This window comes from Podarcis vaucheri (genome assembly GCF_965113315.1).
Source record: "Podarcis vaucheri genome assembly, chromosome: 3".
NCBI classification, from domain to species: domain Eukaryota; kingdom Metazoa; phylum Chordata; class Lepidosauria; order Squamata; family Lacertidae; genus Podarcis; species Podarcis vaucheri.
The window spans coordinates 44,121,649-44,145,978 of NC_138761.1; the positions used below are offsets into that span (position 1 = coordinate 44,121,649).

At 38.5% G+C, this 24,330-nt stretch overlaps 1 protein-coding gene across 5 annotated transcripts in view; it reads right to left on the reverse strand.

Moving 5' to 3' along the window:
• Positions 1 to 739: 739 nt before the first annotated feature.
• The window catches only part of SPAST (spastin), a 35,646-nt gene continuing 12,055 nt past the window's right edge, over positions 740 to 24,330 (reverse strand). For 2 of the 5 annotated variants that reach the window (XM_082215043.1, XM_082215042.1), the window contains exons 4-17: positions 23,008 to 23,103; positions 17,841 to 18,028; positions 16,117 to 16,250; positions 15,696 to 15,789; positions 14,647 to 14,721; positions 13,662 to 13,733; positions 12,147 to 12,222; positions 11,680 to 11,771; positions 11,196 to 11,275; positions 9,918 to 9,960; positions 7,872 to 7,951; positions 7,402 to 7,472; positions 6,352 to 6,392; positions 740 to 4,746 (exon numbers count right to left, since the gene is read on the reverse strand). In XM_082215043.1, the coding sequence (XP_082071169.1) occupies positions 4,624 to 4,746; positions 6,352 to 6,392; positions 7,402 to 7,472; positions 7,872 to 7,951; positions 9,918 to 9,960; positions 11,196 to 11,275; positions 11,680 to 11,771; positions 12,147 to 12,222; positions 13,662 to 13,733; positions 14,647 to 14,721; positions 15,696 to 15,789; positions 16,117 to 16,250; positions 17,841 to 18,028; positions 23,008 to 23,103 (1,265 nt within the window). In that variant the 3' untranslated portion in view covers positions 740 to 4,623. The remainder of the gene's footprint in view (positions 4,747 to 6,351; positions 6,393 to 7,401; positions 7,473 to 7,871; positions 7,952 to 9,917; positions 9,961 to 11,195; positions 11,276 to 11,679; positions 11,772 to 12,146; positions 12,223 to 13,661; positions 13,734 to 14,646; positions 14,722 to 15,695; positions 15,790 to 16,116; positions 16,251 to 17,840; positions 18,029 to 23,007; positions 23,104 to 24,330) is intronic. The other 3 variants (XM_082215045.1, XM_082215044.1, XR_014217441.1) reach the window with 2 other exon arrangements.

The window sequence follows — 24,330 nt, forward strand, 5'->3', positions numbered from 1 at the left end:
TATTGTGCCCTCAACCACCGAGAGCAGGCTAGGAACTCTTTCAGCCCAAGGACATCATTGCAACACTCAATGGGGCCGCGCATTGCTCCCACTTTCCGCTGAGCTGTGCAAACTCTTGCATCCCATTGCGGTGCACTCTCTCCAGGAAGGTCTAAACCTACACTGTTCCTACACGGAGAGGTGGTATCAGTTTTCTTTCTATTAGTAATGCCTAGTGCACAGCAATGGGGTGGAAACTGGATTTAACCCTCCCCTCCAACTAGGGTGGGAAGAAAATTGTGCCCTCCCACACCTTTGCTGAGCAGCAGGGAAGGTTCACGTTTTCTTTACCATCCAGACATTGGGAGGGAGTTCTTCCTGGTGTTAGGGCAGGGAGTTTTAAACCTCCCCACCCTGACGCCGCTGACCATGATGGAGATGAAAATAAGGCCCTCTCCACTACACCACACAAAGGGTGCAGTTCTCACTCACCCCCATCCTGGTCTGGATACATGGGCTGAGGAATATGCTGATTAGGCCAATAGGCTGACCAAGAGATTATGGTAGGGGAACTTCATAATGGCAAAAGTTACCTAGAAAACGTGGTTAGGTTGATAAAATACTTAGATGAAAATATTTACAGCAGTGTTACCTTTGTTCTACCAGATGAAATGTATTAGTTTAAATTTATCTACATGTTGCATGCGACAGGGGCTTGCTTTCAGCATTTGATTTATTAATCACTTGACAAAAAAACAAATTATTGTTTTAATTTTTTTATTTAGAATCTTAACAAATTGAGGTAATAAAAATTAAAAATGTTGTTTTACACATTTTCTTTCATTAGAACTTACATTATTTTTTAGTACTGTTTCAGAGAAACCAAATGGAAATAATCTTCAAAAACTTTCCATGATCTTCTTTCACATGAGAAATATTAACAGCACAGGCAACAGATCTGAAAGGCATGAATCTGGACCTAGGAAAGTACTAAAACTGTACATGAAGACAAATTGCAACATGTTATCAAGGAAAATCAAACTTATCAATCCAATGTGAACATTTTTCATGCTTTTACACATTTTCCCATTAAGGTTTCATATCTTAATACTGAATAACTATGTCCAATATTCAAAAAAAGAAGTTGGGGGTGGGGAGAAGCCATCTGAGAATTCTCATTGAGGAAACATAACGTAGTCTTTCCACAGCTTTGAAACTGCTCAGTATGAACAGTGCTGCTGGTTTTGACAGCACTTTTGGTTTTAAATTCAAAACAGCTATTTTTATCTCATGGTCCTTCTTAAAGGATGCTACTTTAGAAAATCCCTCAATAACAGAAAAGGTGACAGCTGCCTAATAGCATTTTCAGGAAACAAGTCAATGTAATCTACATATACATATACAAATGTTGTTCTTTGCTATGACTAGCATAATGCATCTGTTAGATGGAAAGTCTAATACTTTATTGTAGTTTCCTTTCAGCTGCCTAGGGCTCCAGTACTATAACAAATGATACCTCAAATGGTCACATACAATATTGCAGTATGTACCAATAGAAAAATCTAGTCATTATCTTGGACTCAACTCGAGTTATCACCAGGTTTTCTCTAATGGCTTAAGGTCTATGCTAGAATACATATGAATTTAGCAACTACTTAAGACACCTGACAACAAGCAAAGGACCAAATCATATTACTGAAATATGGGTGATAGAGTAGACCCATTAAAATCAGTGGACTTTAATTCAGTTCATTTATTTTAATATATCTCCTCTAAGTAATGGTTAACATTGGCTATCACCCTATAGGGTGAATGAAACTGCATTAGTCATGTCCACATTTGTCTTAAGGTAGTACAAAATTAGTGTAAAAGCTACAGCATTAGGTAACCACTAGTTGCACCACACAGTTGTGTTCCCCCGCCCCATTTTGAATTTGGTATGTGTTAAGAGTTAATTTGTTTAACTGAACTGTGGATAATCTTTAAATAAAAAAGCAACACCAAACTTGAGTACAAGAGTGAAAGACTTGCCATTCCCACCAATGGAAAAAACACAAGAAAACCAAACTAAAACATTTGTAATTCCTGTGGAACAACTGGAAATACATAGAACGGTCAAAACTATTACAGAGCACAAAAGGGCATAAGGAACACTAGGATAGAGAGTTGTATTTTGTTCAAGTAAGCTGCTGTTGCTGAAGTCTTCACATTCAGTTGACTCATTCAGAATTTAATGCATCTAGAGCATTAAGTATTGCTAGGTTCAAACAGCACGAAAATTCTTCAACACGTTTCCTGAATATTGCCTTTAGAGGGCAATTTCTTAAGCAGCAACGAGTCCTTCACTCCTGCCTACATAAAATTGCTTGCTCTAGAATTAGCCAGACTGGATGTAAGCCTGAACTCAGGGGTTCTTAGTCCCATGTAGTTAGTAAGCTTAAAGCAAATAATTTCAGCCTTAAGTTATAACTAATCAGTGGCTAGGATCACCACATACATTTTCAAGACATGAACTATTTTGAGCTTTTAACAAAGCTTTTCTACTTGTTTATCTTATTCAGGTTTCCTAACCACAATATTCAGTTAGGAAGGTGAATCAAAATATAAAAGCTCAATGCTCTAGGAAAACATTGGGAATTCATGACAGGGTCATCCAACTTATACAAGTAAGATCTTTCCAAAAAGTTAAAACTATTATATTAGCTTACTGTACGCAAGATAGAATACAACTGGAACCACTTTACACACAATCATGTCATAATCACATCAGTGTTTCCTCACAATGAAAACATGGTGTATGTCACGCATAAATTTATCCATCGTCTAATAAATAGCTCATGGTATCTATTAAAAAATAATGACTTTTCTGTCCATGTAGGCAGTCAACTTGTACTACCACATAGGGCCTACTTTACTATTCATGCAATGAGGGGCACTGCACAATATTTCTACCTTCAGACCATACAGGGAAGTGGCCTTGACTTTATTTCAGAGACCAAGAAAGGAAAGGAGATCTGTGATTAGTTATGTATCAAGAAATGATACTCAATGGTCCCTAGCTAAATACGCATGGCAAATTTTAGCCCAAACAGCAAGTAATGCCACCCACATTGAACTGTCAGTGCAAAGAAACTTAAAGATTACAAACAAACTAGAAGGGCATTGAAGGCATCGAAGTGTGAGGAAATATCAAGTTTTTTCCAGCATCCAGAGGCTGTTCACAATTAGTTTACTCTGAAGCTTCGGACACTAATGAAGATACCAGCCATTATAGTGAAATATCCAGTTGCAGTGCCTTAACAAATCTTGTTTGTTTTTAGCAACCACTATAGGTCTTAGAACTATTTAGATTTTCATGTGCGCAACTAGCATGGCATTGCACTTTTAGCATGCTATCAACGCTGATAGCTTGTAATCGATAAAGAAAGCTATGTAGAAGTGCTCAAAGCTCCTCAGTTCAAGATCAGTCGGTTTTGTTTTTTACTTTAATGGCAAAGAGTTATATTTTCTCAAAAGAATTTTGACAGTCCCATTTCAAATCAATATGGTCAAATTAAATCTTCCCTAGAACTAGAAAGCATAATTTTAAACACTGAGAAGATATACATACATTTATTCTCAACAGAATTTTCTTTGTTTCTTCAAATTTTCCATCCTCTTGACAACTTCCATCAATGTATCAAAGATGGAAATTTTCTTCTTACATTTAGTGTCCTTTTTAAAGTCAGCTGTGCCTCTACAAACCAAGCACGTGATGGATATAAAAAGTCTAATGCAATTAAAGAAGTAACCAAGACCACGATTACCAGAGGATTATAAAATTACCCAAGAAGAACCTTCTTTGGGTTTCTATCACTGTAAATATGAAATTTAACACCAAAGAGAAATACTGCGGTCCTTTTATCCTTACTCTTGGTCTAAGAGACAACAGTATAGAAACAAGTATCCTACCACAGAAAGTTTATATAAATACATTAGAGAGACACTGCAGGAAGTGAATGTCGTAAGACTGGCAACTTTAATCCATTCAGAGTTTCATTTGGTTGAAATGGTCAGTGCTGTTCTGTGAAAGAAAGCTTTCTAGGCTGTTTTATGACTGTAGAACTCCAAGAGAATGAAGAGCGGCAGACCAGTTTCTTTGTGTTCCAGTATTCACAATGCTGTCCTTCCTGATGCATATGAAGTGTTTTTATTTGGCACATTATTGATACATAGGTAAAAAAAAAGAAAAAAGAGAATGAATCATACTCTTACAATTAGTAGTTTACAAGAACAAAGCAAAAGCAAATGTCATGAGCAAATTAAAAAAGGGTTTTCCCAACTGAGAATCCTACTGAAATACTTCATCAACAAAATATACAAATTACATTTCCTACCATTGTTCAATTGCTAGAGTTCTTCCCCTGTGTCATATTACTGTGCTCTATCTTACAGCGCCCTGGGTTCTGTAAATCCAGATGCTAAGATTTATGAGATGTTGATCAACCTATTTCTATTCGTTTTTTCCTTAAGTCAGTTCCCTGTTTTAGTGCAGATACTTAGAGTTCTATAAAGTCTTGTAAACTCTGGTCACATTCCAGCAGCAGTTTGCATCAACCGTCCCTTGCTGGCAACATTCTTCCCTTCCTTTGACAAAGATGCATATTAAACTGTTGTGTCTCCAAAGTCCTTGTTCCAGCGAATATAAGCTTCCAGGGTCTGTGGGCTGAGACTGCGTTTTATTTTCTTCAAGGACTCAGTGAAGTCTGACAATTTGATATTTCTCATCTAGAAGCAAAGAAAGTTTTTTACATTAACCACCTTGGTGATGCTTGCTTTCTAAGTTGCATTTTGGACTGAACTGAATCAGAATATCAAATATGCTCATTTAGCTATTAAACTTACAAAAGTCAGGATCATAGGGAAAAGTATCAGTAACAGGCAGAACAAAATTAATCCTACCTTAATTCCAGGTGTTGTTAATACATGAGAACAGAAGTCCAGTCAAAATCACAGGCCATGAATTATTTCCTCTCACTAAAAAGTATTTGCTTAGCATGAACATTTTTAACTTTCAGCCTTATAGTCTTGGCTGTGTTTTAAACAGTACAGAAATACATTTTGGGACTTGAATCCTTGCCCTGCGGTGTTTAAGTACAGTGGTACCTCTGGTTATGTACTTGATTTGTTCCGGAGGTCCGTTCTTAACCTGAACCACCACTTTATCTAATGGGGCCTCCCGCTGCTGCCGTGCCGCCACCGCACGATTTCTGTTCTCATCCTGAAGCAAAGTTCTTAACCCGAGGTACTACTTCCGGGTTAGCGGAGTCTGTAACCTGAAGCGTATGTAACCTGAAGCGTATGTAACCCGAGGTACCACTGTACTGACTAGGAGGCTATAAATCCTAAAGCCAAGATGGAGAGCTGCTTTCAACCCGAGTACTTGATTTCAACATAACCAATCATCCAGAGCCTCATTTCAATGGAGAGCAGAACAAAAGTTGATGGGGCGAAAAGCACAAAAGAGAAAAACATAAGGGCCTCTATGACCCCCCATTTGTCACAAACCTCCCCCAGACATGTGGGCAAACAGCACTCTCTCTCTTTCTCTCTCTCTCTCTCTCTCACACACACACAGCGTGTCTAACACTATACTGCTAAGTTCAGAGGTAAGGGGGAGGAGGCATAATTTCTCCCCACTCCAGTGCTGGGGTGGGTGTAAATGCTGCCTTTACACTTAAGGAACATGCAAAAGGCTTATTTAATCTTAGTGCTGTTGTGCTTGGCAATAGGCCTGGCAATAAGAAACTGTCCTTTAAGGGATTATTTCCATCTATAAATGATGTTGGATTATTGGCAGGCAGTGTTTGCTAAGACAAGCTGGCGAGCCAGACTGGGGGATACAGTAGTACATCATGAAATTTGAAATGAAAAGGGAATGGGACCACTTTTAGCATGTGTTTATGTTATCAATCCTCAATTAGCATACAGACATCAGGCTGGATCCAGAATTGCGCTCCTCAGAGTTTCAGTTGTGCTGAATCAAGGAGAAGTGGTCCTGCCAATTCCTCCTATCTGCCTATCTGCAACCTCCTGTGACCCCTTGAAAGACTATCTGAAGGGCTTGGGCTCTGAGAGTTGCTTCATCTTGGTGGGGGTGGGAGTGCAGAACCTCTGCTGGATCCTGGTTCCATGTGCAAATGGAGTAAGACATTACATTCCCTGAGGGGCAAATTTTGGCTCTATCCTATGTTACTTAGAGATCTTCTTCCCCATGAAGTATTTTCAGGCTGTTTTGTTGTCTTTTGTGGATTAGATACACAAATCAGATAACTCATTTTAATAACAAAAATAACTAGTTGGTTTGGCAAAGCAAATCTTAAAACAGCATACCTCACTGGCAGACATGTTCTTCACTTGCTCTGGTTTTAGTTCTGTAAATTAAAGAAATAACTATCAAATGTATTTTGAAAAAAATAACTCCCACCAGAAGTCCCAATATCTGAAACATCCCTATCTTAGTACTGGAAAGTGAAACACACTAAGTAATAGTCAAATGAGATAAGGCATCAACAGCAATCACCTGGTTCCATTATTTTTTCAGTCTCGATCTGAAAAATTACTAAGGTTATATTGTAAAATTATTACTTCTAGGACAGTATTAAAATAAAGAGAAATGAATTTGTATTTTAAAGCTTCATTCCATTTATGTTTTTTTAGCATTTTAAAACTGGATAATAGGCTTAGTTTTGTTGAGAGATGCAACGGATGCTTTGGAATAAATTGTTAGTTCTAGAATGTATCTATAACAGAGTATTTATACTTTTATAAAGCTCCCATTGCATTGTCCTAGCTTCTGCCAACCTAGCAGTTCAAAAGCATACCAGAGCAAGTAGATAAATAGGTGTAAATGTAAAAGACCCCTGGACAGTTAAGTCCAGTCAAAGGCAACTATGGGATTGCGGCTCTCACCTCGCTTCAGGCAAGGGAGCCGGCATTTGTCCACAGACAACTTTCTGGGTCATGCAACCAGCATGACTAAACTGCTTCTGGCACAATGGAACACCATGATGAAAACCAGAGCACATGGAAACGCCGTTTACCTTCCCACCACAGCAGTACCTATTTATCTACTTACATTGGCATGCTTTCGAACTGCTAGGTTGGCAGAAGCTGGGACAGAGCAATGGGAACTCATGTGTCACATGGATTCAAACTGCCAACCTTCCGATCAGCAAGCCCAAGAGGCTCAATGGTTTACTGCTGCAGTGGGAAGGTAAACGTGTATCATGTAATCTCTTCATAGTGAATGGCACAATAAAAATCCTTGTCTAATACTATCCAGCTGTATTTTTAAAATTCTTTAAAATCAAGGCTTTATCTAGCACAGAACAGAAAAAGGTTCATGATCTCATTTTTTCATTAACAGGTAACCAAGCTTACCTCGTATAGGACCCAGTGCTGCATCTTTAGCTAATGCTGTTAAGTCACTCCCTGAGTATCCCTCTGTCATTCTTTGTAAAGAGAAAGTGAACACAATTTCAGTTTTTTCCTGTGGATAACTGCATTAAAGAAACTCAGCAAGTTTACAATATTTTAAGTCACTAGCTTGTAGCAAAAGCAGCCTACTTTTTTAAAAAAACTAAATAAAATGTTAATTTAAAATTAATATTATATTGAATGTTTAACGTTTCTGTAATGAAATTTTAGCTTTAGTATCAAACTGTTAGTGGTGTTATGTTTGATGGATGCATCAAGTATTGATATTTACATAAAAACCTAAGGAAGAAAGACATCTATCTGCATGACATACTCAAGAGAATTATTTTTAGAATCCCTGCTGATGTGCAACAGCTGCAAATCCTACTACACATACACCAGCTGTAATGAACAACAAACATAAAGTTACTCACCTAGCTAGCTGTGCCAGCTCTTTTTGGGTTAATGGATTTCCTTGCTTGCTCAAAAGATTTTTTAGTAAAAGCAGTCGTGTCTGTAAGGCACAATATTCACTATTTATAACTATACAAACAAGAAATCTTGTGTAAGTTAATGTTATAAAAATACTTAAAACAAGAGGCCTGCCAAAGACATAAACTGGCCAATACGATTATATCACATCTGTGCTTTTCTGCAGTGGGTGCTAGCTCATTTCTGGGCCCAGTCAAAGTGTTGGTTTGGCCTCAGTAAAAGCTCTCTGTATCATGAGTCTAGATTACCTGAAGGATTACCGTATTTTTCGCTCTATAACACGCACCTGACCATAACACGCACATAGTTTTTAGAGGAGGAAAACAAGAAAAAAATATTCTCAACAAAACAGTGGATGTATGATTCTTGTGGTTCATGCTGTGGCCACAGACGTGATCTGACGGTGAGTTTGGGGTAGCCCAATGCAAAAATCCTGAGGATCCATGTGGATCCATGCTTTGTAACCACGTTTTTGCGCCATTGCAGCCCCATGAAACAGTGGGTGCGTGTTTTGGTGCAGGCTGTAGCCATACATATGCTATATGATCTGATGGTGAACTTGGGGTGACCCAGTGCAAAAATCCTGAGGATCCATGTGGATCCGTGCTTTGTAACCACATTTTAAGTGGGGAGGGAAGGAAAAGTATTAAAGGGAGAAGGAACACGCGTGGGGTGGGTGGAGAAGGATGTGGCTAATAATGCAGGAGAGGGGTCTAAGGGGACAAGGAACACGCGTGGGGTGGGTGGATAAGGATGCTGCTAATGATGAAGGAGAGGGGTCTAAGGGGAAAAGGAGCTCGCGTGGGGTGGGTGGAGAAGGAGCTTTTCGGAGAGCTGAGCGGGGAGGGGGGAGGGAAAGAGCACTGTTGCTTTAAAGGAGCCAACCGGACAGCAGCCACTTACAGCAGTGTAAGCAGCTCCTTTCCTCTCCCGCTTTCCTCCTTCTCTCCCTCTTTGCTGCTTTACGCAGCTAATGGCAAATCCCCTGCAACCCAAGTCCTGCTCAGCGGATCAGCTGAGACGCTGGGAGAACTGTAATTTCCCCCTCTCCCTCATCCCGTGCCCTCCTGTCCCCAGCAGCCTTTTAAAAAACTTTTTTACTGATTTTCACTGCGCTCGTGGCTCAGAGCCCTCCTGTGCCCTGCCGTCCCTCTGCAGCCTCATTGCTCCATTTAGAGAGCTCACGGACCTTTGCTAGCTGAGGCTGCAGCAGCTGTTGCTGGCTACGCGGCGCTTTTTCCGGCTCGCTATGGCTCCTGTCTGTCCCTCCTCGCGTGTAAGCGGCTGCTGCCCGCTTTGCTGGCATGGCTCTCCTTCCCTCCCTCCTCCTCAGCTCCTCCCCCTCCTCCTGGCTGTAAAGCAAGCAAAGCTAGAGCCGTGCAAAGCCCTGCAAGCAGCTCCCGCTTTGCTTGACTGACGGCAGCCATGGATCCAGTGAGTGCATTCGCTCTGTAACACACACAGGCATTTTCCCTTCCTTTCTAGGAGCAAAAAAGTGTGTGTTTTGGAGTGAAAATTACGGTACCTCCTCCCATATATACCAATCCAGATTGTAAGGTTATCTTCCAGATGGAATTTAGGCAGAAAAAGGGATAATAGTAGAGAAAGAAGGAAGCACCAGCTATTAAGAGGTTTGCAGGAGAAAAGAAACTAAAAATGAAAGGGAAATTGTTCAGTTTGGGCAGTAACACCTAACCACAGACCTTTCTCAAAGTTTGAACATATGCTGACAACATCTGATTAAGATTTTTCCTCCATATGACTTGAAATCCTTTTTACTGAAAGCTTAGATTTTCAAAAATGTGAAAAGACAAGCAGATTGTGAGCTGGAAGGATGTATTCTATCCTGTAAACTCTTTTATAAACCATGCTCACTGAAAACTCATGTTTGTAGCAATTATACGAAATATTTCAATCTATCACAAATTTGCACCCAAAACAAGCAGTGAGGCAGTCTTGTGTAAAAAATGCAATCACAAGCTACATACCTCTTCATTTGGTAATGATACATACACTCGTTTGATGAATCGCCTGAAAACACAAATATTGATACAGAAAGTATGATTAGGGAAGCATAGTATGTAAAAAGCCCATTTTCTATATCATGCAAAAATTGAAGTGTAAACATCACACTCTGAGAGTATGAAAGAAGAATTTCTGTAGTAATACTAAAAAGAGCTTAAAACTACACATGGATAATTTTAATAAATGCACTGTTTTAACAGATATATTTTTGGCTAAAATATGTCATATGACATTACAGAGGTGTTCAATAGCATTTGATGCCTGAAAAATGCAACTGTCTATTAAATGAAGCAGCCAGTAAGGGGGGGGGGGAGAGAAATCCTTTATTTTAGAAAGCTTATCATTTGTACATTGTTGTTTTAGCAAATCCAATACATAATGCCTGTACAGAGGGCAGTCAAGACTGACCTGTAGATCTCCCAGTCCTTATTATTATTCAGCCCAAATTGTTTCAATATTTTCTAACAGTAAATTTGTACTACCTACAGAGCTAAAGAGCTAGCTTCATCCCCATCACACTTCTGGCCCTCATTATCTCAGCTGTGCCATTTGATGTGTTAAGTCACCCTGAAAAACAGTCCCATGTCCACAAGGAAAGTTGCTAATGAGGTAGCATCATTCCCAGCCACCAATATTTAAATGCTAGCATTCAAGAAAGGGGCCCCAAAGGTATACAAAACGGATTTTAATAATCACATAGGTTGGATCCTATGATCACATGAACAAAGAGTTTTGCTCATGGAAGGGTCACTTTCTGCACCTGCTACCAGAACAGGAGATTTTTGTCCATTTTATTGCCCTTCTACAGATCCACAAACCTGCTCTAGAGGACTGGAGTGACCCTGCAGAATATCTGGAAAACAGTATGGGATGTGGCATGGAAAGGAGGGATTTGGAGAGAAAAAATCATATCCTCCCATACATTAGCAGAAGCCATAGGACTTTCTGTAATTGGAAAGGCACCTTTAGATTTAACCCTATGCCTCATACATTTTCAAAGGAAAATTGTAAGATTGTTTTATTCCTATTAAAAACATTCCAAGCAGCTATGAAATATTTTCAATAATTCCCCTGTGTGATACCACATCTACAGTGATGATTCCAATAATTCTGTGCACAAACACACCCTAAATTATTCTTTGAAATACTGGAACCCAACACATACCAAGTGAATGATCAAGAATACCTACTATGCCAACCCTCACTATGTACAGCTGTTAATAACACATGTTTTAAAGTACCTGAGAACAGCATCATCAAGCTCTTGTGGCCTGTTAGTTGCTCCCATTACAAGTATTCGGTCTTCTCCTGAAGACTGTACCTATTTTTTTTCCAAAAAAGCAAAGCTTAAATATTTAGAAATTGGAAATTAATACTGCCACAAAATAGTTACCTGAAAAAGCTTAATGTTATAGATTGGTAAACTCTTAATTTTTGCTAAGCAATAACTTTGCTTCGTGTTCCATATTATAAAAATGCAACAACTTCACTCGTTTTCATGACTTCATATTGCACCAGTTTACCAGCCACCACTTTGGACAACACTTGGAGTTCAGTAAAATAGGAAAAGAAAACAGTTCCCTTTCCCCCAATAAAATATTCCTTGTCCCTTCTCTATTTGCTCTTCAGGATTAAGAAGAACTAAGTATAAAAGGGATAATCCACAGTTTAAACACAACAAATCGGTATGCACTGATGTAGCTTCATACCAAAGCTAATACTTACACCATCAAACTCTATTAAAAATTCCGTTTTTAAACGTCTACTAGCATCATGTTCACCTTCTCTTCTTTCACATAAGAGACTATCCACTTCATCTAAAAATTGAAAGTGGCAACATTATAACATTTCCTATAATAATATAACCGAAGTAAGTAAAATAACTTGTATTTTATTCAAAATCTATTATTGAGAGCCATGTAGTTAGTAACATATTTGAGAAGGAGCATGCATAAGTCTTTTTTTGTCTTCAGTACATCACTACCAGACTTTTTAATATATATTCACAGAGCAACTTCCAATATAATATTAGTAGTTCTGTAAACATCCTACTTACTTAAATTATAAAACAAATCCAATAAATGGACAATAGCTTCTGATGCAGCTTTACCTGATCACAACATTAGGTTGCTTTACAATTTAAAGTTTGAAGCTGCTTTACTTTTTTAAATGCACAAATGCTAAAGTTTTACCTATAAAAATTATAGAAGGTTGAAGTTCTCTGGCTACTGCAAAAAGAGCACGAACTAGTTTCTCTCCTTCACCAACCTAAAAAGAATATAAGGCATCTACTTCAGAAAAAGTTTGTTAATATGGTTCATTCACATCCTTTTCATTTATATAAAACAAGACCAAGACCAAATTTTGACACCAACTCTGTGCTGGTACTTGCGATATATGTTATCTGCCTCCCTGAATAAAAACCTAAACTCGATGGTTTGGATCACAACACAATCAATTTAAGGAAGTTCACAGAAGGAAAACACCTGGCCTTTCCTGCTTCTGAATTCCTAAAAAAGCTTCTCTGGCAGCTCAGGAGGCCTTCCTGAAGTTTGTGGGTGGGGTATCTGCTTGGCAAGGAGAAATTATTCAAATCTTGTGCCAAAATTGGACAGAAGTCCATTCAATTTGGGGGCAATGCCCCCCAACAGGCCCCCTTGCCACATCTCACATTGTTCAAGAGGATTTCCCCAACCTTTGTTGTTGTTTAGTCGTTTAGTTGTGTCTGACTCTTTGTGACCCCATGGACCAGAGCACGCCAGGCATTACTGTCTTCCACTGCCTCCCACAGTTTGGTCAAACTCACGTTAGTAGCTTCGAGAACACTGTCCAACCATCTTGTCCTCTGTCATCGCCTTCTCCTTGTGTCCTCAATCTTCCCCAACATCAAGGTCTTTTCCAGGGAGTCTTCTGTTCTCATGAGGTGGCCAAAGTATTGGAGCCTCAGCTTCAGGATCTGTCCTTCCAGTGAGCACTCAGGGCTGATTTCCTTAAGAATGGATACGTTTGATCTTCTTGCAGTCCATGGGACTCTCAAGAGTCTCCTCCAGCACCATAATTCAGAAGCATCCATTCTTTGGCAATCAGCATTCTTTATGGTCCAGCTCTCACTTCCATACATCGCTACTGGGAAAACCATAGCTTTAACTATACGGACCTTTGTCGGCAAGGTGATGTCTCTGCTTTTTAAGACGCTGTCTAGGTTTGTCATCACTTTTCTCCCAAGAAGCAGGCGTCTTTTAATTTCGTGACTGCTGTCACCATCCGCAGTGATCATGGAGCCCAAGAAAGTGAAATCTTTCACTGCCTCCATTTCTTCTCCTACTATTTGCCAGGAGCTGATGGGACCAGTGGCCATGATCTTAGTTTTTTGGATGTTGAGCTTCAGACCATATTTTGTGCTCTCCTCTTTTACCCCCAACCTTACAAAGATGATTTCTGGGGGTGTATGTAGCTGCAGGGGGAATGCAGGTGAGAAACTTTCTGTGAACTTAGTTATGATCCAAGCCAATAACTTTGTCATAGGTTTTAACAAGTTGCAGTGAAATTTAAGTGATTGCCTCTTCACATTTATTTAGAAATATGTGTTTATAGCAACTTTTCATTGCCAAATGCTCCTGTTACCTTTTTTTGAGCCAAACCTACATTATCAAGAACCCCAGGTATTTTTCAAAAGTGTACAACTAGAATATACAACTGCTACTTACATATTTTGATGTTAGACTTGCAGCACTTATGTTAAAGAAAGTTGAATTTGATTCTGCAGCCACTGCTTTGGCCTTGAATAAAAGAAAATGCCAAGTGAGGACTACCGCATAAAAGGTTTACAGTATTCTTACTAAATGTGTAAGAAATAGTACAATACAGTTATGGAAAATCCAAATAATCTATCATTGATTTAGCAATATATAGCATGTCATTCCCTAAAAGTGTGACATGTCTGCCAAGGTAGTCAGCTGAATTTTCAAATGCTTTATCTCTTCAAATTTATTCATAAAAACTGTATGCAGCTAATCTGAGGCTGTCAACCACTGCACAGTGAGATTCATATATAAACTATTAAAACTGGAATATGAACCAACTTCCTCTATTGGATTTGAGATAACATGAGTTTATGAAGCAAAATTTTCCACTTCATTTTTTGTTTTATTCATAAAGTATTAGGAAATAAACAAAATAGTTTTACAAATCCCGATGTACCAAATGTGCTACACTAAAACACCACAATGCATCATCTTATACAAGCTTTTTTAAAAAAGAAAAGAAAAAAAGAAATGCCAATTTACTGAAAGCAGACCAAGAAAAGCACTGTTTTTTTCCATAAAGGTATACAGCTCATTCCTACTCTTAACTTAAAGAGAGTATTTGCATGTTAATACCAAGCACCAAATTCACTTAAACTATCTAGGGCCGTCTCTCCAAACATAAGTTAATTTACCCACCCACTCCCACAAAGCTGTGATAGCCTAAGTAAAATAAGTGTAAGATGCAAGTTATCTGTACTTTCCTCATAAGATACTGTAAAATTCTCAGTATTCTTCGAAGCAGAGTGCAAACAGCCCAACATTAAAATACTCTCCTATTTCAAAGAGATTATTCAACACCTTTTTTCATAAAAAGAGAAAGCAAATGTGGAAGGTTCTCAAAAAGCTGAGCTGAACAACATGCTAGAGTGCAAAACAGATTTCTCACCAACATCGTCTTTCCATTTCCTGGTGGGCCAAACAACAACAATCCACGTGCAGGAGCCCTAAGCCCTGTAAACAGCTGAAAGAATAGCTTAGTTATACACTGTTTTGTGACTGTAAACAAGCATAAGGTTATATGGAAACAGGCAGTATCTACACATACATTTAACACTGATGTTTCTTTAAAAGATGTAACTTTCAAAAAGACAGGTCATCCAGACCACTGGATTATATAATTATTTAGGGATGTGGGTGGCACTGTGGTCTAAACCACAAAACCTAAGGTTTGCCGATCAGAAGGTCGGCAGTTCGAATCCCCGCGATGGGGTGAGCTCCCGTTGCTCGGTCCCTGCTCGTGCCAACCTAGCAGTTCGAAAGCACGTCAAAGTGCAAGTAGATAAATAGGTACCGCTCCGGCGGGAAGGTAAACGGCATTTTCATGCACTTCTCTGGTTTGCCAGAAGCGGCTTAGTCATGCTGGCCACATGACCCGGAAGCTGTACACTGGCTCCCTCGGCCAATAAAGCGAGATGAGCGCCGCAACCCCAGAGTCAGCCATGACTGGACCTAATGGTCAGGGGTCCCTTTACCTTTACCTTTACTACTTAGTATACATATTGCAATGCTATATATAGAATATATATATATATATATATTAGATCTATATATATATATATATATATATATATATATATATATATATATATATATATTAGATCTAAGAAAGTCGGTTTATAAATATTTTAAATAGATACTATGGACAAGAGAGCTACATACAACTAGATAAGTTTCACTCTACTGAATAGTCATAATTATTAACAACCCTACTGGGTTACAATGAAGAATCATGATTTTTATTAGTACTTTTAAGGAAGAGATGCAAATATAGCAAGGTTTCTCTGGAAACAATCTTGATCCTTTTATTGGTACATTATGTGAATTAATCCCAAATTGTAAATGAGCAGCATTAACATAAATAGCATACATCATTTATACACAGAACAGAATGCTCTAAGGTGCAATATAAAAACTGATAGAAAACATATTGCTTACCTCAGGTCTAAGTGAAGGAAGAATAACAATTTCTTGCAGTGCCTGCTTAGCCAGCTCTTGCCCAGCAATATCATCAAATTTGACAGATGGCCCACTAACAGATACAGAATACCAATTAGTGCAACAATAGACATTTCATTGCTCTGGAGTACAGCTGGCTAGTTTTACACCATTACTGCCATTTAAGAAATCCATTAAAATTATGAAATTACCCACATTTATATTCAATGTTTCATTTCCTATAACCACACCTGCATGTTTTATTTAGACCCCCAAAACTAAATTCTGCTATCAACTCATACAGAAAAATTAATATGTTTAATCTTAATTGCCCTATTAGGGGGAAAACCCCACTTTTCTTACATAGCAATCTAAAAAAATAACCCTGTCTTTATTAAAGACAACCACTGATATTGCTTACCTGTCTACTATTTCATTGAGAATAAGATTAGCAAGATTACTATCCACGTTTCTAAAAACCTTCATGTCTTTCTTTTTTCGCACAGCAGTTGTAGGAGTAGAGGGCTTGTTGGCTCTATTATTTTTTGGAGTAGCCTGAAGAAGCAATTTTTAAAAAATATTTCAATATTGTTTGGGGGAAAACCACAAGGACAGCCCCCAGTTCCTTGGAATATTGACTTTGAATCTGGAGGTTCCACTGCTATTATGGCTGACAGAGCTACACACCATGAATTTGTTTAATCCCCTTTTAGAGCCATCTCAAGTCAGTGGCAATCACCATATATTTTAATAGTGATTTCCATAAATAAAGGAATCTATTTCCTTTACTCCATGCAAAAAATGAAGAAACCTCTATCAGGTTCCTTCCTCCTGTTAGTTCTTTAAAAAAAAAAAACTGAAGAGCTTCACATACTTTAGCATCCCTTTGTAGATCAGGGGTAGGCAAGCTAAGGCCCGGGGGCCGGATGCGGCCCAATTGCCTTCTCAATCCGGCCCATGGACGGTCCGGGAATCAGCATGTTTTTACATGTGTAGAATGTGTCCTTTTATTTAAAATGCATCTCTGGGTGATTTGTGGGGCCTGCCTGGTGTTTTTACATGAGTAGAATATGTGCTTTTATTTAAAATGCATCTCTGGGTTATTTGTGGGGCATAGAAATTCGTTCATTCCCACCCCACCCCACCCCCCCAAAAATAGTCCGGCCCACCACATGGTCTGAGGGACAGTGGACCGGCCCACAGCTGAAAAAGGTTGCTGACCCCTGGTAGAGATGCTCCAATCCCTTGATCATTCAGGTGGCTTTTTCATTCTGAAATACTTTGAGATGGAGTAATCAGGACTGTACACATATTCCAAATGCACCAGAGATTTGTATGAAAGCAGAATGATACCGGCTGAGTTGGTTTCAGTCCCTTTCCTAATTAACCCTTGTAAGAAATTTGCATTTATCATCACCGCCACACATTCTGTTGATTTTTGCATAGATTATCCACCACATTCTCAAGCTCTGTTACCTGGTTATTCACCACCAGTTCAGACCAATCAACATGTTAGGATTTTTAGCTCATGCAACATTATTTGGAGGTCTTGGACTCTTGAAAATTATTACTAGGATATTCTATTTTGACAGTTAATTTTAGCATTCTCCTTAAGTACATGGAGAAAAATGAACATAGACTACCAACAGGTGTAAGATTTTAAGAGTAATGGTGGAGAGGAAGTGGTTTGATAGTGAGACAACATTTTACTATCCTGTAGCATCCTCTGATGAAACAAATTGTGCAGGTTTCTGACACACTTTAAACTGAGGAAAACCCAGCCATCATTTCAGAAAGATGATCAAGGACAGTCAATTGTATGGGCACCTGTTTTAGTTTCCTATCAGCAAGCAGTTGAATCACAAATGAAGCCACTGCACACCTACATACCCTTGGAGCCATTTTCTTAACTGATTTCAAGCATAGCACTACTGGTTGAGAAGTTCTAACACATGGTCTCAATAAAAAAAAGAGCTAGGACAATAAAAGTAGCACTTTTCTTTAGAAACTTTTTTTTGCAATTAAAGACTCTAAGCTTTGAAATAAAGCTCTCTGTTGCCATGTATTTCCTCAATTTTGAATGGTAATGTTTCTGTTATGAATACAAACTGGCAAGCAAGCAGCACATGGAGCCTACTGCCTTACCTTCTGAGTTGAAGCTGCGGGAACAGTTCCTTGTCTAGGTACAGAAAAATTGGATATTCCACTATAACTAGGTGTCCTTTGGTGCCCTGAAAGCCCCACAGATCCAGTTTTGGCCACTGATTTTGAACGAGGGAGTGAGTTACTCGTTTGAGTCAATGGGTCCTTCTTTTTTGGAACAGCTCCACTTTCTACAAAAAGGAAGACACAGATATGTCAATATAGGGTATACTCAAAACAACTAGTTGCACACCATCCTTTAAAAATAATGAGTGACATCTTGATCAAATGTACTGCTTTATAGCATTTTCTAAAGTGGAACAGTCATATTCATATTTGTTTTACTTGCTTGGTAGAAAATTCTAGTAAGTCTACATTAATACCACTCCTGGACCACCATAAACTCAGATTAGTCAATCAAATTCTATTTAACTATTAATTGTTTAAACACTACTGGACATGCAGCTGTCAACCATCACATTTAATACTACAGCAAATAAGTTTTAGAATCCTACAAATACATTCATTCACTTGATACAGATGAACTGCAATTACCACTAGAATAATCATAATTGCTAGGCATCTACGTAGCACCTAGAATATTCAAAACTCTAAACCAATGTTACAATCCTTAATAAGAAATACAAAAGTGTAAGGTAGGTTAGTATTATTATCCACATATTGTCAACGGAGGATGGCAAGACTGACCCACCTCATGAATTCATAGCAGAGACAATATCTGAACTGGGGACAGAGTCTCTTAATCACTACATTATACCTGTATGAAGCAAATTATCAACTCTGCAGCATCTGAATGGTGTTAAGTTTTTAGAATAGGAAGAGGCAGCCAAAATTCTAGCTGGATATGGCTTATGTCAGCCAAGTCCAATATACATCCTGTGATTCATTTCTGGGAAACACAATGCCAACAATATCACAAGGGAAATTCTGAATGAAGATTATAGTTAATCTCTTACATTGATATTATTTGAATTGTGTTGCACTACTGCATAACTGAAAATAATCCTGAAATTCAGTTGAAAAATAATTCCGCCTATGCCACTACACTTTAGCTAACATAATTATTTTACGTGGCCTGACCAACATGATCCAGCATGCTTTATCTTTACCAAATCACATTTTTGTCACTTCAATGTACAGTGTAAAAGTTGAAAGCGCAAAGAAGTAAAAACATATTGTAAATCTTAGAATGTCAGACTCACTCTCCACTTATTTTAAAACTTTGTACCATACTTCAGTTTGAAATTTCTAGGGCACTTCACAAAACATTAAGGACAACAAATAAAACAATGAACAATGAAGTAGTAACAGCAGCAAACATTAAGAAGTCAAAAGATAAAAAGAATTTTAAAAGTCTGAAAAACCAACAAATCTTTGTCTTGTGCATTATAGTCCTAGCAAAATAGGCACCAAGTAAGAATCTCTGAGAATTTTACAAACTGGGCACCAAAATAAATAAAATTCTCCCCTGTCACCACCACCCTCAACTTATCTGGCAAGGGTATCCAGGGAGATTGATAAGGAAAGGAGACAATCCCTATGGTAGCCAGGTCACAAGCTATGCAGGGCTTTGTACCGTGCTTGGAAACAGATCAGACGCCAATGAAGTTCTTTTTAGGTATTAGCATTATATTCCTGATCCCAGCTAGTAACCTAACTGATCTTCAGAAGGCAGTCCCAAATACAAAGCATTGCAGTTGCCTATTCTGGAAGTCGCCAGAGCACTGATAACTGTGGACAGGCTATTGTATCTTTTGTTAAATGAAAATATATCCTGTCCTACCTACTGCAGGAGCCCAAGGCAACAAACACACCCACAATTCAAAAACATTCTAAAACAGTTAAAATAGTCTAAAACCAGTTATAATTAAAAAATATTGTTACATCCACTGATTTCAGGGTTGCTAAGAACAGTATTAAAGCTAGAACCATGAGTATTTCCCACCCAAATAAATAAATCTGCAGAGTGGAGTACACTCCCATTCAGAACTGGTTGACTACTGGTTCTCTAGACAAAACACCTTTTAACAGCAGATAAATCCTGACAAGACTGAGCTTCAGTTTGTTGGCAATCATTTGGTCCATTCATGATTCCAATGGACAACTTAGCACTTCCACTACCTTGACTAAATCCATTGTCAAGGAGAGACAAGAGTGTATACACTGGAAACACCACACTACAAAACCTTGGATGACCTCACCCAGCAGCTTCAAGTAAATGTGAAACAGAAGAGGGGAGAAAAAAGAACCCTGTAGGACCACATAACGAACATATATCCTATGGGATCCAACAGTAGTACCTGGAAGTGGCCCTTCAGCTAGAATGCCCTCCCACTGGATGTCAAAGAGAACAACTCCAGACTTTTAGAAGACATCTGAAGGCATGTTTAGGGAAGCTTTTAATGTTGGTGCATTACTGTATTTTAATAATTTGTTGGAAGCCGCCCAGAGTGGCTGGGGAAGACCAGCCAGATGGGCGGGGTATAAATAAATTATTACTACTATTACTACTTTTACTACTATTACTACTATTACTACTACTACTACTACTACTACTATACTACTGTGATTTCAACTCTGAAATCAGGGAGTCTTTCCAAAAGAAGGCTGATTGTACCAATACTGCTGAAAGTTTGATTCAAGAGTAACTGGAATTTCTTGGCAACCAACCATCAAGCATTCTGCCCAAGGAGGAGAGTTGGGATTAACCAACAATTTTTATGGCTCTTGGGGTGCAGGGAGAATTTCTTCAGAAGCAACCTCATAACTGTTAATTTCAAAGCAGCTGGAATCACTCCTTCTAGTAAATAGGTATATAGGCTAGATGCAATAAGCCAAGAAGGGAACCAGTTAAGCAGGCTTGCAGTAGGCAGCACCTCTCCAACCCCCTTATCTACATCCTCATACCACAAAACTAGACTAGAAGGTACTCTAAGCATAAGAAGACTGAACTGCAAAATTAGTTGGATACCAACTCAGGACAGAACTTTGTCCTGGAAGCACACAGCGATATCACAGCATGTTTCCAAGGATCTAGGATGTAAAAATAGCAGAGAACTCTTCATCACCATCACCACCACAAAGACAACTTGATAAGTCACTACCTGTGTTTGACTGGATTCACACTTGAGATTAACATGTGTTCTAATTTTTTCCTGCTCCACCTCATTGCCTGTAACTCACTGGTAAACCAGAGACCAGATTGGGTTATGTGAAGTGAGCAAAACTTCTTAGGAGTAATCCTTACTTGAGAGTACCCCCCAAATATGGTTAGGAAAGAGCAATTTTATTCTAAGCTTTAACAGCTTTATGATGCAATTAAGACAACATTACTGATTCTCAATCATCAGCACAGATTCAAATTATTTAGCAAAACAACTTGCATTAAACGGAACCAAACTATACTATTCCTTCAAAAACTAATTAAAATTCATCTGATATCTGGCAATGCCTTAGTCAGAACACACTTGGAATACTGTGTCCAATTCTGGGCACCACAACTTTAGAAGGATGTTGACAAGCTGGAACGTGTGCAGAGGAGGACAACCAAGATGATCAAGAGTATGGAAACTAAGCCTTATGAGGAGCACTTGAGGGAGCTGGCTATATTTAGCCTGGAAAAGAGGAGACTGAAAGGAGATATGATAGCCATCTTCAAATATCTTAAGGGCTGTCACATGGAGGAGGGAGCATGCTTGTTTTCTCATGCTCTGGAGCAGGCATCCCCAAACTTTGCCCTCCAGCTGTTTTAGGACTACAACTCCCATCATCCCTAGCTAACAGGACCAGTGGTCATGGATGATGGGAATTGTAGTCCCAAAACAGCTGGAGGGCAAAGTTTGGGGATGCCTGCTCTGGAGGGTAGAACTCGAACCAATGGCTTCAAGTTGCAAGAAAGGAGATTCTAACTAAACAGTCGGAAAAACTTTCTGACAGTAAGAGCTGTTCAACAGTGAAACAGACTCCCATGAGAGATGGTGGACTCCCCTTCCTTGGATGTTTTTAAGCAGAGGTTGGATGGCCATCTGTCATGGATGCTTTAGCTGAGATTCCTGCTCTAAGATTCTATGATTCCATGGAAGCTCCAGCCGTGTACATGAGCTAAGCAAAAGTATATGAAAGGCTGGTAGTATTTCAATGCCTCATTTAAGAATGGTTAACAAGAATGAAGAGAGTACTGTATTTATGGCCTAAAAGTAACAGGCAGATTTTAAAAAACCAACTGAGGAAACCCCTTCCACCTCAAATCTCTGGGGATTCTCATCTAAAATACCAAATTTCTAAAGCAAAAATATTAAGTCACCATGCTTATGTTTTAGCTTAGTTGTGCTTTCAACAATATTTGCATCTGTTCATTTGAAAGCATTTGTCTTACAAACAGTGAAAATAACTGAGATGACCAATTAGCTAGTATGCAGAGAAGCTACCCTACTAACAAAATTACAAAACTAGCAATGAACATTTCACAATCTGCTGTTTTAAGTTCACTTTTCCTTTTTAGTGCATACTTTCAGAATGTCAGGTTACAATCGTTCCCCCAAAATATGACTTCAACCAACTCTCACATATAGTTCTCCTAGTTAACAACACAATTAACATTCACATATGTGCAGCCTTTTACAGTAATTCTAGGCATACTTTCTAACATCAAGCAGCAAATGAGCAATGACCAATAATAAAAAGTAGGATATAACTAATGGGAAGTGTATTCAAATATTGTTTTGGTTGATGTTAATATAAAATAGAATTCAAAACAATCCAGTTATATAGTTTTGTCTTATATCACTTTGTAGCAGCCTCTAAAATCTCCCAGCTTTTTTTTCTGATACGGTATTTCACAAAATGCAGGGGTTTTTTTCAAACTGTTAAAACTGCATTTTAAAAGCATGTGATTTTTAAAAATTAACGATTTGCCTTAGGAACCATTTCATTTAAAATGTGGTTAACTTTAAAGTACAAGGAAAGGAGTTCAACAAGAGCAATGTTAACACAATTTTGAGGACAGACCGCACTACAGAAACCTTTCAGTAGAAAAGCATTTTAAATATTGTTTAGGAGCAGGCAATTTAGCACTGCATATTTTATTTGTTACATAATATATACTGAGACATCCCCCTAATTATTTAGGTGCTGGTAAAACCAAACCCACCTGACTGGAGATGTCCATTGCGGCATACCAGGTTAGTACTGTCACTACAGATTTCCATTTGCAGCTTGGGAATTTGCTTAACTGCCTGCATCTTCTCTATGCAACAAAACAGAAGGGTGGGGAAGGACAAATAAAAAACAAAAAATGAACCCATGGAAGTTACGTACACTAAATCACACAAAAAATGACTTTGTCTTTGACTGACTTGAAATGGATTAAAGTTAGAAAGCATGTGTCTTATGTTTGCTATATTATGAAGCTACAAGAATATCTAAAAGATGATATACTATCATGAAAAGGTTGTGAATTACGGTCAATAGCCAAGTTAGTCAGAAATCACAATGTAAAAGATTGATGGGAAACTTTTCAATGCTGTATGCACAGTTATCTCTATCCATGGGAAAAAGAAGGTTTTAGGTGAGAGAGCTTGTAACCAGTTGATACATGTTGCAGCCAGATCTTATCTTTATAGTATGCTTTATTGGCAAATGTTTGTGTATAATTACCATTCCATAGTTAACAGCTAATGCTTGCTTCAGCAGATTACATCACGTCAGACAATTCTTCAATTAATAAGGCTGAGCAAGAATCATCTTTTCTGATCAAATTAGCATCTTCAAACTTCAAACATTACTAAATATCAAATATCCTAAAGGGAAAATGGATTCTTAAAGGGGTGTAGCATTATTGTACAATTAGCAGATTTGGGGTAAACTGATGAAGTCTTTCTGCCACTTATAAAGTATGATGTGTACTTGAGAAATATTCCAAGAAATTATACTGCTTCAATTCCAACGCTCCCTTATGACAATCATTATTTGTTATCTTTCTGAAGTAACATAGTTTCTCTTGTATTAAACAGCCTCTTGAACTTGACTCGTCATAACACCCTGCAGCTTCACACACTTAACTTATTTGGAGTTCTTCACACTAATTGGTTTTAGAAAGAGGGGTCAACACCCATTTTATTTAGCAAAAGAAAGGTTGGGTGCAGGGTCGCCATTCTGCAGATGGAAGTGATTCTGATCTAGCAGAAGCTTATCCTGGAATAAGGATGACTATTTTCTACTATCCCCCTTTCCCCCTGCAGCCCTCAGTGCCACTGTCCATTGTTGCAGAGGGGCCTGCAGCCACTGATATCAGCTTTTCAGAGGGCAACACAAGAAAGGAGAAACTGACAAAAATAATCTTCCCCTTCTCTGTTCCTCTAGCCGAGTTTCACATGATCAAAACTCCATTGCATGCAAGTTTGAACCCAACCCACACAGAAAAGAAAAACAGCCGCTGTCAAAAAGCAACCGTTTTCAATGCAGTTTTGCCTCA